Source organism: Phaethon lepturus, unplaced genomic scaffold, assembly GCF_000687285.1.
Source record: "Phaethon lepturus isolate BGI_N335 unplaced genomic scaffold, ASM68728v1 scaffold24464, whole genome shotgun sequence".
NCBI classification, from domain to species: domain Eukaryota; kingdom Metazoa; phylum Chordata; class Aves; order Phaethontiformes; family Phaethontidae; genus Phaethon; species Phaethon lepturus.
Genome location: NW_010537336.1, coordinates 1 through 14,614, shown reverse-complemented (window position 1 = coordinate 14,614; position 14,614 = coordinate 1). Strand labels below are relative to the sequence as shown.

The window sequence follows — 14,614 nt, the reverse complement described above, 5'->3', positions numbered from 1 at the left end:
TGGGTATATCTTACAGGCGTAGAAAGATTTGACAGTTTCTAGCCTTAGCAGTAAAGATAACTTCTTTTGGTGATGTTAGTGGCTTCTTCCTTTAGACTTATAATCCTAGCTGAATTAGGCACTATGTTAAATACCTTATAGGCAACTGTTGGCAGGGAAAGCGCAAAAAATGGCTGAAGGTGCTAGGAGAATTGGCTGCTGGACTATAATGTGCTACCATTCTCTCACTTCTATTGTTTAAACTTTATGCTGAACAAGCCCAAGATTTACTGTCATGTTTTGCTTGGAGCACCTCACCTTACCAGTGGAGTTGTTAGCCACCGTGTATTTGCTAGCTCTTTCAGGCTGTCTTACAAGCTCTTGTTATATGCTTTTGCAGTTGGAGGAGGCATTGTTGTGGAAGATCAGCCAGATGTGAGCGCAGTATTGTCTGCCTACAATCAACAGGGGGACCCAACACTATATGAGGAGTACTACAGTGGATTAAAACACTTCATTGAGTGTTCCCTAGACTGTCATCGGGCGGAACTGTCTCAGCTGTTTTATCCTCTCTTTGTGCACATGTACTTGGAATTGGTCTACAATCAACATGAGAGTGAAGCAAAGTCTTTTTTTGAAAGGTAATTTATTTTCATATGTGCATTTGCATTATTTTGTTTGCTACTTGAATTAAATCTGTAAGTTATAGTAGCATAGGTGCTTATATATATATGTGTGTGTACATATTTTTCTCCTCTACTGTTGAAGAGATTTGGAATCTGAAGTAATGGTGCCACGGATTACTGTAACAGTTATTAAATTCTTTTCCAATCTCCAATGTTAGAAAGATGTGCAAACTGCATGCTTTTGAACTGTCCACGTGCAGATTTTGAACTACCTTTATTGTGAGCTGGTCGACTCCTGCAAAGTATCAATGAAGAGATGCTGCTTCTTTAGGGAAAGGTTGTGGGGTCATTTTTTAGCACTGGAAAACTGCACAGGGATGCCAAAGTAGCGTATGCTATAAGTATTTGCTAACATCATGGCATATATATTGAAATTCTTAAAATAAAATTAAAGGAATTAATTGAAGGCTAATTGCAATTTTCTGTGCTCTTGCTATGTTTCACTTCTCTATCTCTTGAGCAAGATAAATTTAATTTGTTTTTTAAGTTCACACCAATTATAAAATATTTCGATCCAGTAGGATAACTTTGTCTCCCTCCAATATGGTCAGCAAAAACGGTTCAGTAAATAGTTAAGATGTTCCTTGCCACAACTATTTTATAACACAGTTTGAGTAAAAACAGAAATCTCTAGATATGTTAGCTCTTAGATAATGCAAGTGGAGAGTGAGAAACATATTCACTGTGAAATTGCATATTCATATAATAAATCAGATATAAATACATCCAAGTAGTCTTGTGTAGTAAAAATGCCCTGTACTTTCTGATAACACAAATTAGTTTCATTTCTGTAATTAAACATGTTAATGTAACTATTTACTTCAGACGAGAACCCTTTGGGTGTATGAAATTCTGTGAGGTTCCATTTGTGTGTTCGGTCTTTAACTGTTGTTAAAACAGTTGTTAACTGTTGTTCTTACCGTACACAGTAAGTCACTGGTGTATCTTCCCCAGGATGAAATCTATTTCAGCAGAAAAATAATCCCATATGTAGTCAGTAGCTTCCAAAAAGTCCTTACATATGTGTTTCTGTTGCAATCATGTAAATACGTCTGCACTTAGGAGCTAATGTTTTTGTAATAAATCTCTTATCTTAAATTGTTTCAATAGATTTCATGGGGATCAGGAGTGCTATTACCAGGATGACCTGCGTGTATTATCTAGCTTAACCAAAAAAGAACATATGAAAGGTAACGAGACCATGCTGGATTTCCGAACAAGCAAGTTTGTGCTGCGTATTTCCCGTGACTCTTACCAACTCTTGAAGAGGCATCTTCAGGAAAAGCAGAACAACCAGATCTGGAACATTGTTCAGGAACATCTTTACATTGATATCTTTGATGGAATGCCTCGCAGTAAACAACAGATAGATGCTATGGTTGGAAGCTTGGCTGGGGAGGCAAAACGAGAGGCTAATAAAGCAAAGGTAGGAGGGAAAGATTGTTGAACTCTTATAATTGAACGATCCTCCCTAGTTTTTCAGGGACATACCTTAGTATAGGCTGACAATTGTCACTTGAGATCTTAAAAGACAGCATGAACAGAACAAAGGAAGAGAATTATACAAATAGTTGTTGGCAGGAGTAGAGAGATCAAGATGTGTCACTGTCTGGTAGAAGAAACTGCTGAACCCCTTTGAGAGACAACCTTGTGTTCAGCCCACTGAACTAAATTTAAATTAATTCCTGAATCACTCTGTGGTTTTAAAATGGACACCTGACCATTTGGCTTCCTCTTTTGTACAACGGATGTGATTCTTACTTGATGCCAGTTGTTACTGCAAGGGCTATTTGTGTAGATCTTGACAGGGTAATACCACAGTACTGTACAGATCGATTATGTAAGCTGTAGGGATTCTGCTTTAAGGAAGGGCTAAGAGATGGTGGGAGAACTTACAGTTGTCCAGATCAGTTGCTGGGTAAAACAGCAGAACATGTACTACGTTTGTTATGGCCTAACTAGTAATGTATGCATAAATACTAAATGTAGCAGTTTTAAAGGGGCAGCTCTATTGCTTGGACTAATACATTGAGAAGTTTCCATTAAAAAAATTAGTTTTCAGTAAAAACAGCAATTACTGTTTTGTATGTTTTATTGGCTTGCAGGTTTTCTTTGGCTTATTGAAAGAACCAGAGTTTGATGTGCCTTTGGATGATGAAGATGAAGAAGGAGAAAATGAAGAAGGAAAGCCAAAGAAGAAAAAACCTAAAAAAGATAGCGTAGGGTCAAAAAGTAAAAAACAAGACCCTAATGCTCCTCCTCAAAACAGGTACCAAGAGAATGATGTGTTAAATCCAGTCTTGTTATGCCAAATCTGCATTGCTGTTCACATAATGTTTTTAGCTCTTTGGCCATTTCAGCTGTACACAGCTTTAGCCGTGAGACTTCTAAGGGAGGTAATGGAAAGCTTAGCATATAACCCTCTGTCTTTGCCCTTCAAGTCAATCTAGATTTCCCTTGACAAAATTTTACTCAGTTACCCACTAATCTTTTCAGGTCATACTCAGTTATTTATCTTGTTCCACTGCCTATCTGAAATTCTTAAAGCTACTGGCTCTTACCAGTTAATCTTTCACATAGTCTTTCATTTTTTTCTAATTCTTGTTTCGTATTTGTATATTGAGGTATAGGGTTGTATGTGAATGTTTCGCTTTGTTTAGATTAACAATATGGAAGGTGCTTTCAGTTCATAAAAATGTGTGCTGCTTGTAGAATTCCTCTGCCTGAACTAAAAGACTCTGACAAGCTGGATAAAGTAATGAATATGAAGGAAGCTGCAAGGCGTGTGCGTCTTGGCCCAGAGTGCCTGCCCTCCATCTGTTTCTACACGTTCCTTAATGCTTACCAGGTTGGTAAAAGAAGAGTTTGGGTAATGTGGAAAAGGGAATCAACATTATAAACATAACTTTTAAATAAAGAAAGAAGACTTAACAAAGTTGTCAAGGGTTATTGGAGTATTTGGAATAAGCATTGCAAATTTGATGTTCTAAAATCTCCAAAATTCTCTTTAAAGACTCCTTAAACTATTTAATTTCCATGTTCTTTTGTTTTGTTCTGATTTTGCCATAATTCCTTCTTTTGTTTTCCTGTGGGGACCTAAGTGTATTCTACAGAATACAGTAGATGTTTTACACTAAAATACTGTAAAACAGTACTGTTTTGTTGTGATCAACTGTGCTTCATTCATATAACTTTATTTTTAATGCTGCAAGAATTTATGTGTGCTTATGTCTATCCTAGATACCCTCATTTTTGTAAATAAGTTGAGTTAATTTTCATATTAGTACTTAGGATTTTGTAATACTTGAAATGCATCACGAAAGATACAAACAGTAAAAATGGATATTTTGTGCACAGGGTCTGACTGCAGTGGATATTACAGATGACTCTAGCATGATTGTAGGAGGCTTTGCTGACTCTACTGTCAGAGTGTGGTCCGTGACTCCCAAAAAACTACGTAGTGTGAAAACAGCAGCAGGTAATTAAGACAGTAACACTTAGTATGAGCATGCATTACTTGTGACAGCTGTGTTTTGTGTGAACAGGAGAGTTGTCTTCAGCAGTTAGATGCTTTCACTGTGATAAAACAGTATGTGCACAGATGTATGATTGCATCTTATATACTACCACTAGAAATATTTTCAAAGGAATTAAAAATCTGGTTGTGTACACCTGCTGTGAGGTGGTCGGTGCATGGAGCTTGGAACTAGCCGTAACTAGTGTGGAACTAGCCATCTTGCTTCTTAACTGGATGGTAACTGTAGGGTGTAGTAGACAGGTTTAGGTTATCTAGGGGAGAGACTAGAGGTATCCTGGGGGAAATGGCAGGAGGGAACTCTGAGGAGGATGGAGCAAAACGTCCTGTAGCTCAATACCTACGCAAATTTATGGAAACCAGGCTTCTTTAATTCTGCTGTTTATGTAACAGTGCGTTGTGGTTGAAGCTAGATACCACGCAAACGTTTCTTAATAAGGATATTTAACTGAGATGTGGTCATGATGTTCGGCAAACAGTAGCCTACAGACTAGAAGTTATTTTAAGTTGTGTATAGTGTGCAGCTGTCAAAACATGCCTGAAAAGCATGTTTGTGGCATATTAACTTCCTGGGAAAAGGTGTGAAAATTTGACATCTCTATCAAGAAGATTTTATTGTGTTTGGAGGCTGAACAATATACGTATGAAAAATAACACCTCAGAATTAATTTATTTTAGCTCTTAGTGAAGACTTAAGAAAGAGTGATTATTTATGTAAAGCATTATTTTTACCTTTTACAATGGTAAAAATATTTTAAATGCCATTTTATATTTCAAACTAACCAACTCCCAGGTACTTTGTCATGTTCACACCATACTTGCCTCTTTTAGACAGAATATTTATTTTCCTGTTCGTGGCATTTATCTTTGAACTGACAGTTGTTATAATACATGAACTTTGAAATATTGCAGACCTCAGTCTCATTGACAAAGAATCAGACGATGTCTTGGAGAGGATCATGGATGAGAAAACAGCAAGTGAGTTGAAGATTTTATATGGTCACAGTGGACCTGTCTATGGCACCAGCTTCAGTCCTGATAGGTAAAATAAGTTTACAGGCTAACTAGTTTGCTTGTCTTGAGTCAATTGTATGCTACTGAATGCAAACATGTTCTTAATGCATCTTTTTCCAGAAAGTTAACACAATTCTTGTTTATGCGGCTTACAAGAAACTATGTGAAAGTTCTAATTACGCTTAGGGTGTTGGGCACTGTAAGGTATTACTGAAATCAACTGGAGCAGAGGAAGTCAGCAGCTTTTTTGAGGTTCAGGACTTAGATGGCAAAATAGACCATCTTTTTTGCAAACTGTGGTTTAGGCTGGGTTTCAACTAACTGAATTGTAGAGAGGAAAAACACTGCAGCATTGATTTTACTTCTAGTACTGCAAAACATAAAACCAGGCTGAGTACCATATCGTTGCACTTGAAGTTTCTCATATTCTACTGAGACTTTATTTTCAAAATGTGTAGAATAATATCTTTAAATTAAGAGATTTAAAAGCATTAGGTAATTATGAGAGTCTGGACAGCAGGAAGGAGGTTTAAATACATAAAGTTTAGCTTTTGCATGTGTCTAGTCAGGAAACAACCATCACAGAAACACAGCTGAGAAGTAAACTTTGTGTGGACCATAAATGTAGAGTCTATAATTATGAATTGAGAATGTGAACATGGTATGAATTCTCTTTCAGGGAATCATGAAATTTTGTTTAGAGTTATATTAAAAGATTTTGGTTTTTTTTAAGTAACATAGTACAGCAGTTTACTAGTATTTTTTTCATATAACTGAAATTCCTGAGTAAAGACCAGCTCAGTGTCATCAGAATTAGCCACCAGCATCCAATTGTCTCTTTTTTGCATAAGGACCTAGGACTGGATTCTGCTTGAATTGGTCATTGTCACTTACCCCACCAAAATGCTGATTTACATATGACATGCTGAACAGATGCTGTTCAGTGGACAGTTTTTCTTACCATAGACATCTCACAGTGTTTATGCAATGGTTATACAGCCCATGTGCAAGTTTGGTATGTAATATGCTATACTTTCTCCTGTGACAGGAACTATCTGTTGTCCTGTTCTGAGGATGGCACTGTCAGATTGTGGAGTCTCCAAACGTTCACATGTTTGGTGGGATATAAAGGACATAACTATCCAGTATGGGATACACAATTCTCTCCTTATGGTTATTACTTTGTGTCAGGGGGACATGACAGAGTGGCTCGGTAAGAAACTGGATGGTTTTTTTACTTGTCTGGGTCAGTTTGTGGTGGATTAACCCTGGAATTGATTAGCTGATACACTCTAGCCTACTCTATTACTGGAGATAAATTTTATTTCATGTCAATTAAAATACTGAACAAATATTTTAATGTAGTTTGTGATTTTTTTTCTTCTTCTTTCTTTTCAACACACATCAGATTATCTGATGACTACAGAGATGTTGTCCTCTTATGTGACCATCTGCTTATAAGTATTCTCTTCCAGTTGTTAAACAACTTGATAGAATATTCTTTTTCTCCCTTCTGAAAAGTATTCTTTTCCAAAACAGATCCTGCTAATTCAATAAACTGACCAGTAAGAAACCACTACATAATTACTTCCTTTTATTCCACATTGTGCAACAGATACTGAACTTCATTAGGGTTCTTTCTTATCAATAAAGCTTTTATTTTCAGTCTGTGGGCAACGGATCACTACCAGCCTTTACGGATATTTGCTGGCCATCTTGCTGATGTGACGTGTACCCGATTTCATCCAAACTCTAACTATATTGCCACGGGCTCAGCAGACAGGACTGTACGGCTCTGGGATGTTTTGAATGGGAATTGTGTAAGAATATTCACTGGACATAAGGTAAAGGCATATGTATCTCACACAGTGTGAAAGTAGTTTTATTTCTGTGTTGGGATTCTGAAGAGTAGTGTTCAGAACGAATATGGCTTGACTGACTGAATGTGAGTAGACTTAATTAACTTGTTTGGTCCCTCCCTCAAATGTCTGTTTTAGGGACCAATTCATTCATTGGCATTTTCTCCCAATGGACGATTCCTGGCTACTGGAGCAACAGATGGAAGGGTGCTGCTCTGGGATATTGGACATGGATTGATGGTTGGAGAATTGAAAGGGCACACTGACACTATCTATGCACTCAGATTCAGTAGAGATGGGGAGATCTTAGCATCAGGTAAAATTCACTGGAAACTGTGATGTTTTTGTTGCATTCTATAAGTCTGAAAGGAATGATATAATCGGTTCCTTAAATTGAGGAAGACAAAGTAGAATCACTTGCTTAGGTGAGTACTTCACTGGACTGCGAAGTATGATCCCTCACTATTCCAGGAACTGAAGGAAAGGTGTTATGCAGTTAGGTGATAGTGAAGGTTGGGATCTTTGTACAGTGTTGGGGTGGAATCTGAAGTTAGAAATAACTCCAGGGTGGACAACAAGTGGCTGGACTAGAGAGGAATTAATAGAAAGGAAGAAGAGTTATCCTCACCCTTACTGTTTCTTCATGATTCTTAGATCTTAAATCTTAGGTCAATCTTCTTAGATTTTTGATACAGAAGTGTGCGTGTAGTATTAATAGTCGGATCTATGAGCAGCAGAACTTGTGAAGCCTGCTTGTTTTTCCTGCCTGTCCGCATGGATTTTCTGGTGTTTAATATAGCAGAGCTCCTTTGCCAGTTTTCCCTTCATGGAGGTACAAAGTTTTGTCTCTCCATATTTAGTGAACTGTTTTCCTAAAATGGGTAGGAATTTAATGAATTGGAAACCTGTTCTGTTCTGTCAGCTGGTTGAAATTAGCCAACAAGTTCAAGTTACTGACAGAAGAAACAATGGACAGACACTCTAATTACATCAGGGTGATTTCCTCATGAAACCAGGCTAGGAATATTATAGATTTATTTAGTAGTATGTTCCTAAATGCAGTGCAGTGAGAATCCGCAGTGAGACACTACTGCAGGAGTGAAGGCTAACAAAAAGGGTACAGGTTTGATTCAGCCTGCAGGGTGGTTACTTCAATTTCTCTACCAATGCTCCAGTGAAAGCACAGCCCACTGGGCCTGCACAATTCTGCTGTCTTCCCTGTATCAAACAGTGAAACTGTTATTATGTGACTCACAATCATAAACATTTCCTAAAATTGGCATCTAGCCCACAGGATGGTCCTGCTCTTTCAGTGCTAGGTGGTAGAATCCAAACACAAGTGTTTTGAGAGAGTAGTTCTTTGTGCTTTATTCACAGGGCATTCAGCTTAGATTACAGGAAAACTGAAGTCCTGGTTGCTTTTATGTGTGCATTCAATATGTTAGAGACTTGTTCAAATCTGTTTCCTTGTGGGATGAAAACATAAGTCTACAGTTAATGAGCAAACTTTACTTTTTGAGCTTTACTTTCTGTTAACTTGTTCCTAGTAACTTTTTTATATACCTGTTTTATTAATAAAAGACTTTAAACTGTTGTTCTTTTTAGGTTCAATGGATAACACAGTTCGTCTGTGGGATGCTGTGAAAGCATTTGAAGATTTAGAAACCGATGACTTTACTACAGCCACTGGACATATAAACTTGCCTGAAAACTCACAGGACTTGTTACTAGGTACATACATGACCAAATCAACCCCGGTTGTACACCTCCATTTTACACGCAGAAACTTGCTGCTGGCTGCAGGAGCCTACAGTTCGCAGTAAATCGGGAAGCTGTAAGACTGACTGTGCCAAGTGATTGCAGTAGTGACCTCAGGATGTGAGACGAGGAGGAATGTCTTGTACAGGTGGACCTGTTCTGTTGCAGGGAAAATGAAACTATGTAAACTAATGCGAGCAGTTCTATTTCATATTTATCCACAGTTTGGAAATGCTGGAGATTGACGAGACATCATGGCTGTAAAAGAAGGAATTGTTCATGGTGCTTTTGATAAATATATATATGTATATGAAAATGTCTGTCTCAGAGATGGTATTGAGCTCTGCTGAAACTTGTGGAAAGTTAACAGCCTTGGTATGTGTTCTCAAATGATTTTTTAAAAGCACTTAATTTATGGTTAGCAAATGTTTAATCTATCTCAAACACAAGCAAAGTGAGAGTATCACAGCAACAACTAGGGTATTGAAAGAGTAGGTCCAACAGACTTGTGGGGAGCTGCCGCCAAGTTACACATATGGGGTTTATGTATCAAAGTACTGAGTCCTGAAAAGATTTCAACCTCCTGTGCTCTTTTGAGGTATCAGAAATGCAGATCTTCTTATTTTCACGGGGAGCCAATGCTGTAAGTGTGATAAGCAACCAGAAGTGCAATGTGAACTTTATTTACTTTCATACTTTATTGTATGAAAAAAAAAAGGGGGGGACACGACACACAGACACACTGAGGCACAACTGAAATACCCATTATTAGAAACAGGGACTTAAACTCTTTTATGTTGCATTAGATTTAAAAGAACTTTAAAAACCTGCATTCTTTCTGCATGAGGTTTAATATATTAAACCTAAAACTAGCCAAGAAATTGAAACATTATTGCAGAGTAAAAGGATTAATCAGTCCTAAGTGTATTTTTAGTTTGCCTTTGAAAGTCCAGCTTATCTGCTGCAGTGCCAATTTCTACCTACAAAAACATTCTACCCCAGTAAGTCCTGGACATGATATAAACCTCAGTGCTTTATTTCGGAGGAAGAGTAAAACATGCAAAACACTGGCAAGTAGCAACTTCCTTCTGGGTTTTTGAACAGAAACCACCACCACCAAAGGACAGGCCCAGTTTGCTGTGGTTTTGGGTTTTTGCTTTGTTGTTTTGTTTGGTGACTTTTTGTTTTTAAATCTCTCACAAGCTGTATACAGGGAAGTCTATTTTGTATTCCTCATTATTTTCCAGTAAAGGCTTGGACACTTGAATAATCTGTTGGCTCTCTAGTGAAAATAAACCCAAGATTTTTTCTAAGGTAAGGTAAATGGAGAACTACCTCCCCTTTCATCCATTCTCTTGACTCGAACTCTTGGAGTAAAGGTATAGTACAGGCATTATATATCAAAATAAAGGGTGGAAAATTCATTAGGACGCTCACCTGGAAATTTTCTTTAAAGAGAAAACGTTAAAACTAAATTATTATATTTTTTGTGTTTGTGTAATTGTACCTCAACAAAATTTCCTAGGTCTCAGTATGACCAGTTGGATTTAAGTACAATTATGGTGAATCAAACAAAGCATGTACAGTTTTGACAGCTTAAAGAAAACACTGCCACATTCTGCCTTTGTATTTTGTACAGTTTTATACTTTTGATATTATAATAAATACTAAAACCACATAGTTTGTGTCTGTATGTTACAAGAAGGTATTTTCTTCCCTTGACAGCTGCAAGGGAAGCGAGAACAGTGCTTGTAACTCTGAGCACTCTACCAAGAGAACCAAAGTAATTCAGAAATGGTTAAGTTGACGACTAGCCACTTCATGTAAATCTCATTCTAATGGTATGTGATGGGTTCTAGCTAATTGCATCTATTACATTGTTAAAACAACCATTATCCATCTGGAAAGTTTTACATGGCAAAGGCCATTTATGCAAACAAACTCATAGGAGAGGAAGATGACTAGATTTATTCAGAAGGTCCAGCATGTACAAATGGCTTTAAGATACATGAACTACAGTGTGAGAACACAAAAAGCCTGTCATTTATCCTGCCTCCTGCTGCCCTCAGTTTGGGACGTGTATTTGCATGCTTTAGCATCAGAAATCCCAGGTTCAACCCCTGCTGCTGATACTCTTCCAAGAAGCATGGTGCTATATAATCACATTCATGCATCAGCACTAATGTGACATCTAAGAAAGTACCGAGTTTTAACCGAGATATAGAAAGACACTGCAGAGAATGTGATAGACATGTTTTAGTGTTGGGCATGTAGGGGACTGAATACTGGTAGGAACACCTCATTTATTAAGAGGCTATGTCCAGGAAAAATAAGCACTGAACTACTTAAGTCACCGTCAGTGAACCTGCAGTTCCAAGAGCTTAACATCAGCAAAGCTAGCTGTTTTCTTTCTGGCAGTTACCTCTGCAAGAGAGGCCACTAACAGAAAAAGCTCAAATACCATAATTTGATCAGTCTATTTTGGGAGGTTTTTCATCAAAACCAAACCAGTTGTATGCAAAATATGGACAACTGAGGCAGAAGTTGTGATGTGCATTGTATTAATAATAGTGAAGAGGTCATGGTTTCCATGTAAGCTGCTAGCTTGGAATGCAGAAAATGAGAACTACCAGGTAACTGCAAACCATGTGAGCTTACTGTTACCCACTATGACATGGAAGGTTAGAAATGCTTTGATCAGCTGTAAGCTTTGTGCCAGTATTATGGTCATGCTGCTAAGGTCTTTCGTAGGTTACTACCAGGTGCTCAGAATGTTTGAGGATGGCTTGTAACAGCAGAAGAGTTTAGTTAAGATGGTAAGATGGACAGGAATCAGCTACTTCACTACAGATAACTCTTTTTGACAGAGGGGAAAAAAAAAATGCCCCATTTATGCTTTTTTGGACCACTTCATATTTCCAATAAAACAAGTAATTGTTTATATTTTATTAACCATAACAGGTCATCAGCTTGAATTACACTGACACAGACTGGAGGTTCAGGCATGCCAGCAACCTGCCAAAAGAAGAGAGATCAGACATAGCAAGTCTTGCACAGTGGTACTAGTAACTAAGCATCCCCCTTCCCCAAGCCCAAACAATTCTAGTTATGAGCAGGCAAATTTCAGTACACCCAGGAAGAAATGACTGATGTCCCTTTAACATAGAACAATGATGCTCAAGCTCATTCTTTTCTACCCCTTTTTGCAGACTATGAGGTTTGGTTTTGCCCATAGGTTTTTTCAAAACACCATTTCAGTGGAATTTTGTATTTGAAAGTGACTCTAGAATTTTGGAACACTTGGTTGTTGCTATACAAGAACAAGTCCAATCATTTCTATGTAGGCCTTGCATAATCAGGTGTGCAATACATACAATTCCATTGTATGGTGCTCCTTTACTATGTTCAGAGGAAGGTTTTAACAGACTGTATTAATCCCTGCTTGGAATTCTCTAATACAAATAAGAAATAAGTCCTCAAATATTACTTTATTGTTTCAATATCCTACAAAACAACAGTTACCCCTATTTTACAGCAAAAGGGCAGAACAGAGGCACCTAATAGTTGTAGGCAAAGCCTGATATACCTAGCTGCAACATCCTTCTATTCCTCCTTCCTTCCTTCCTCTTCCTCCCTGCATGCTGTCCCTAGTCCCATTTACCATGTCAGAAGAACAAACAGAATACTGGTATCCCATACTTTCTGCATCCCCCTGTAACAACCTACATCATTCAGAATGCCCCCAAATACGCTGATGCTATGGTTTAGTTGAGGTTTAAAATGATAAAAACAAAGTTCACATGCCTGTGTTTCTACCTCTCTGTAATTATATTTTATTATTAGCAATTTGTCACTCTTTCTTCCTAGGCTGGCATTAGATCATTTTGGTCCTGGAAGAACACCACTTACTTACCATTTACTTATCTGCTACAGCAGGAGTTTTCTTTTTGGGTCTAAGCTTGAAATACAAGACGAGCATTGCAATGCCTGTGTATGTTGCTATTACATACTGGAAAACATAAAAGTTCAGTTTAGTTTCAGTCCAAAACCCCAAAAACACCATTATACTAAACTACAGAAGTTAATATACATAATACATACATTCCTCCTGCCTGTGATAGTATAGGAATTGAAGTACTTCTGAAATCCAGTGAACTGGTGTTGAGATCCTGAGTCATGGCCAGCCATGGTTGCTTGCCCTAACAAGCAATACAAGACAGTTAGTAAGTTTTACAGTCAGCTGGACAGGATCAATAGAAAAATCAAACTGATCTCTACGCTGAACTCAATACTTCCATTGTCAGCTATTCAATCTGTTTTTAGGACATTCAACAGACAGCAGATATACGTAAGGAGCAGGCATATTCAGAGTGAATGCATTCATTCAAACAAACTTAAATATGAAAAAATAGTCAGTATGAATTTGATGACAAAAGAAAAAATTCCTGAAAGCACTTATAAAGAAGAGACCTACCAGTCCTGCCTACACAACCATTCAACACAGGCAAATTTCTCCCAATTGTTCAGGAATCTGCAATACCTAAGAGAAATCTTCACTAGTTCAGCTAAGAAACAGCTTCTATTACATATCCAAAAAACTTGATGACAAGATTCAGACTAGACCACTACTCTGTTTTGTCATTCAAAATGCCACTTTGCAACCTTTATGCCATAGTAGAGTGCAAGTGTTGTTAATAAGAACCGCCCTGCTCTCAGTTGCACATTTCTATGGCATCTTACTTGCCCACCCTACTATTCACAGATCTGACTAAAGCCATAACTTTTTTTTTTTAGTTAGTTTTCAGCTAAATCCAAAAGTCACTTGAGCCAGCTACAAAGCCTGAGAAGTGCTTTCACAGGAACAAAAAAGCCACCAAGTATATGAGGGCACACTTTTTCATTTTGTCAGTCTGTGTATGGACCAAAGTTTCAGGTCTACCATAAGAAGTTAATTAACAAAAGCCTGGCATAGCTACAGTAGCATACTTGCAGGCTCACTTAACGGTTGAGGTTGGCACTCTGGAAATTACATAGTTCAACCCCAATCTGCTCAAAGCAGTGACAGCTATAGCAGGTTTCTCAGGAACACGTCCAGCCAAGTTTTGAATAGCTCCAGAGATGGAGACTCCACAACTGCTCTGGGGAACTTGTTTCAGAGTTAAACCTGAACACTGAACTTAGATCACCCTTATAACAAAAGGGCTCTTCTTTTTAATGTTAGAGATATGTTGTTTATCTTGTAACGCACCTCAAAAGAAGCACGCATACCATGTGGTAACCTACCAAACCAGGCAGATGCTGTAGCCACCAATACCCCAGAAAAGGGATATCAGAAACTGCTATAGCAGGTGCTATTTCATTAGCACAGCTCTTACACCAACCCAATCCAGTAATGTTACCTCTGGTGTATAATCAGGTAAGCGGGCCTGTAACAAGGTTGACTACAGAATAGCTAAAAATCTTACCGAAATAAACCCCCTTAACGTTTGCTGTGCATGATTCAGAAAGCCAATGTCATCTTTTCTTATGCCTGACCAATGCAAAAGCCTGGAAAAGAGTTACTGCCTCCTTCCGAGGCCAGCTCAGAGCCCAGGCATTACAACACAGGTTTTCCTTTTCGGAAAAGCCCGGTGCCCTTGCCAGGCGCGGCCCGTCCCGACGGCTGCCCTGGCACCGGGTGCTACCGGCTGCCGTGCTCGCCCCAGCCCCGCACATAAGCCGGGCCCATCGCTCTGGCGCAGAAAGCCGCGACCCCGGCGTTCCCTCGTCTCAGCTCGCGTCGG

At 38.4% G+C, this 14,614-nt stretch overlaps 2 protein-coding genes across 2 annotated transcripts; one reads left to right on the top strand and one right to left on the bottom strand.

The window, feature by feature from the left end:
• Positions 1–379: 379 nt before the first annotated feature.
• On the top strand, positions 380–9,125 carry TAF5 (TAF5 RNA polymerase II, TATA box binding protein (TBP)-associated factor, 100kDa; the record flags this gene model as incomplete). The annotated part of the gene is made up of 10 exons (XM_010286473.1): positions 380–620; positions 1,776–2,091; positions 2,771–2,934; positions 3,378–3,513; positions 4,023–4,143; positions 5,113–5,242; positions 6,263–6,427; positions 6,881–7,058; positions 7,212–7,389; positions 8,679–9,125. Coding segments are annotated over 10 exons (1,847 nt in total), but the record flags the coding sequence as incomplete, so codon positions are not given.
• A 2,602-nt stretch (positions 9,126–11,727) lies between these two features.
• On the bottom strand, positions 11,728–13,026 carry USMG5 (up-regulated during skeletal muscle growth 5 homolog (mouse)). The gene is made up of 3 exons (XM_010286472.1): positions 12,933–13,026; positions 12,745–12,840; positions 11,728–11,846 (listed from the first exon to the last, which is right to left on the bottom strand). Exons 1-2 carry the CDS (start codon positions 13,017–13,019, stop codon positions 12,748–12,750), a joined length of 180 nt encoding a protein of 59 aa, XP_010284774.1. The 5' UTR covers positions 13,020–13,026; the 3' UTR covers positions 11,728–11,846; positions 12,745–12,747.
• Between the last annotated feature and the right edge of the window lie 1,588 nt (positions 13,027–14,614).

What these genes read in the sequence shown, in the direction of transcription:
- USMG5 (XM_010286472.1), bottom strand. Translation starts at nt 13,019, where the DNA reads ATGGCTGGCCATGACTCAGGATCTCAACACCAGTTCACTGGATTTCAG. An exon ending in CTATCACAGGCAGGAGGAAT is followed by an intron (nt 12,841 to 12,932) that starts GTATGTATTATG and finishes TATGTTTTCCAG; the next exon opens with TATGTAATAGCAACATACAC.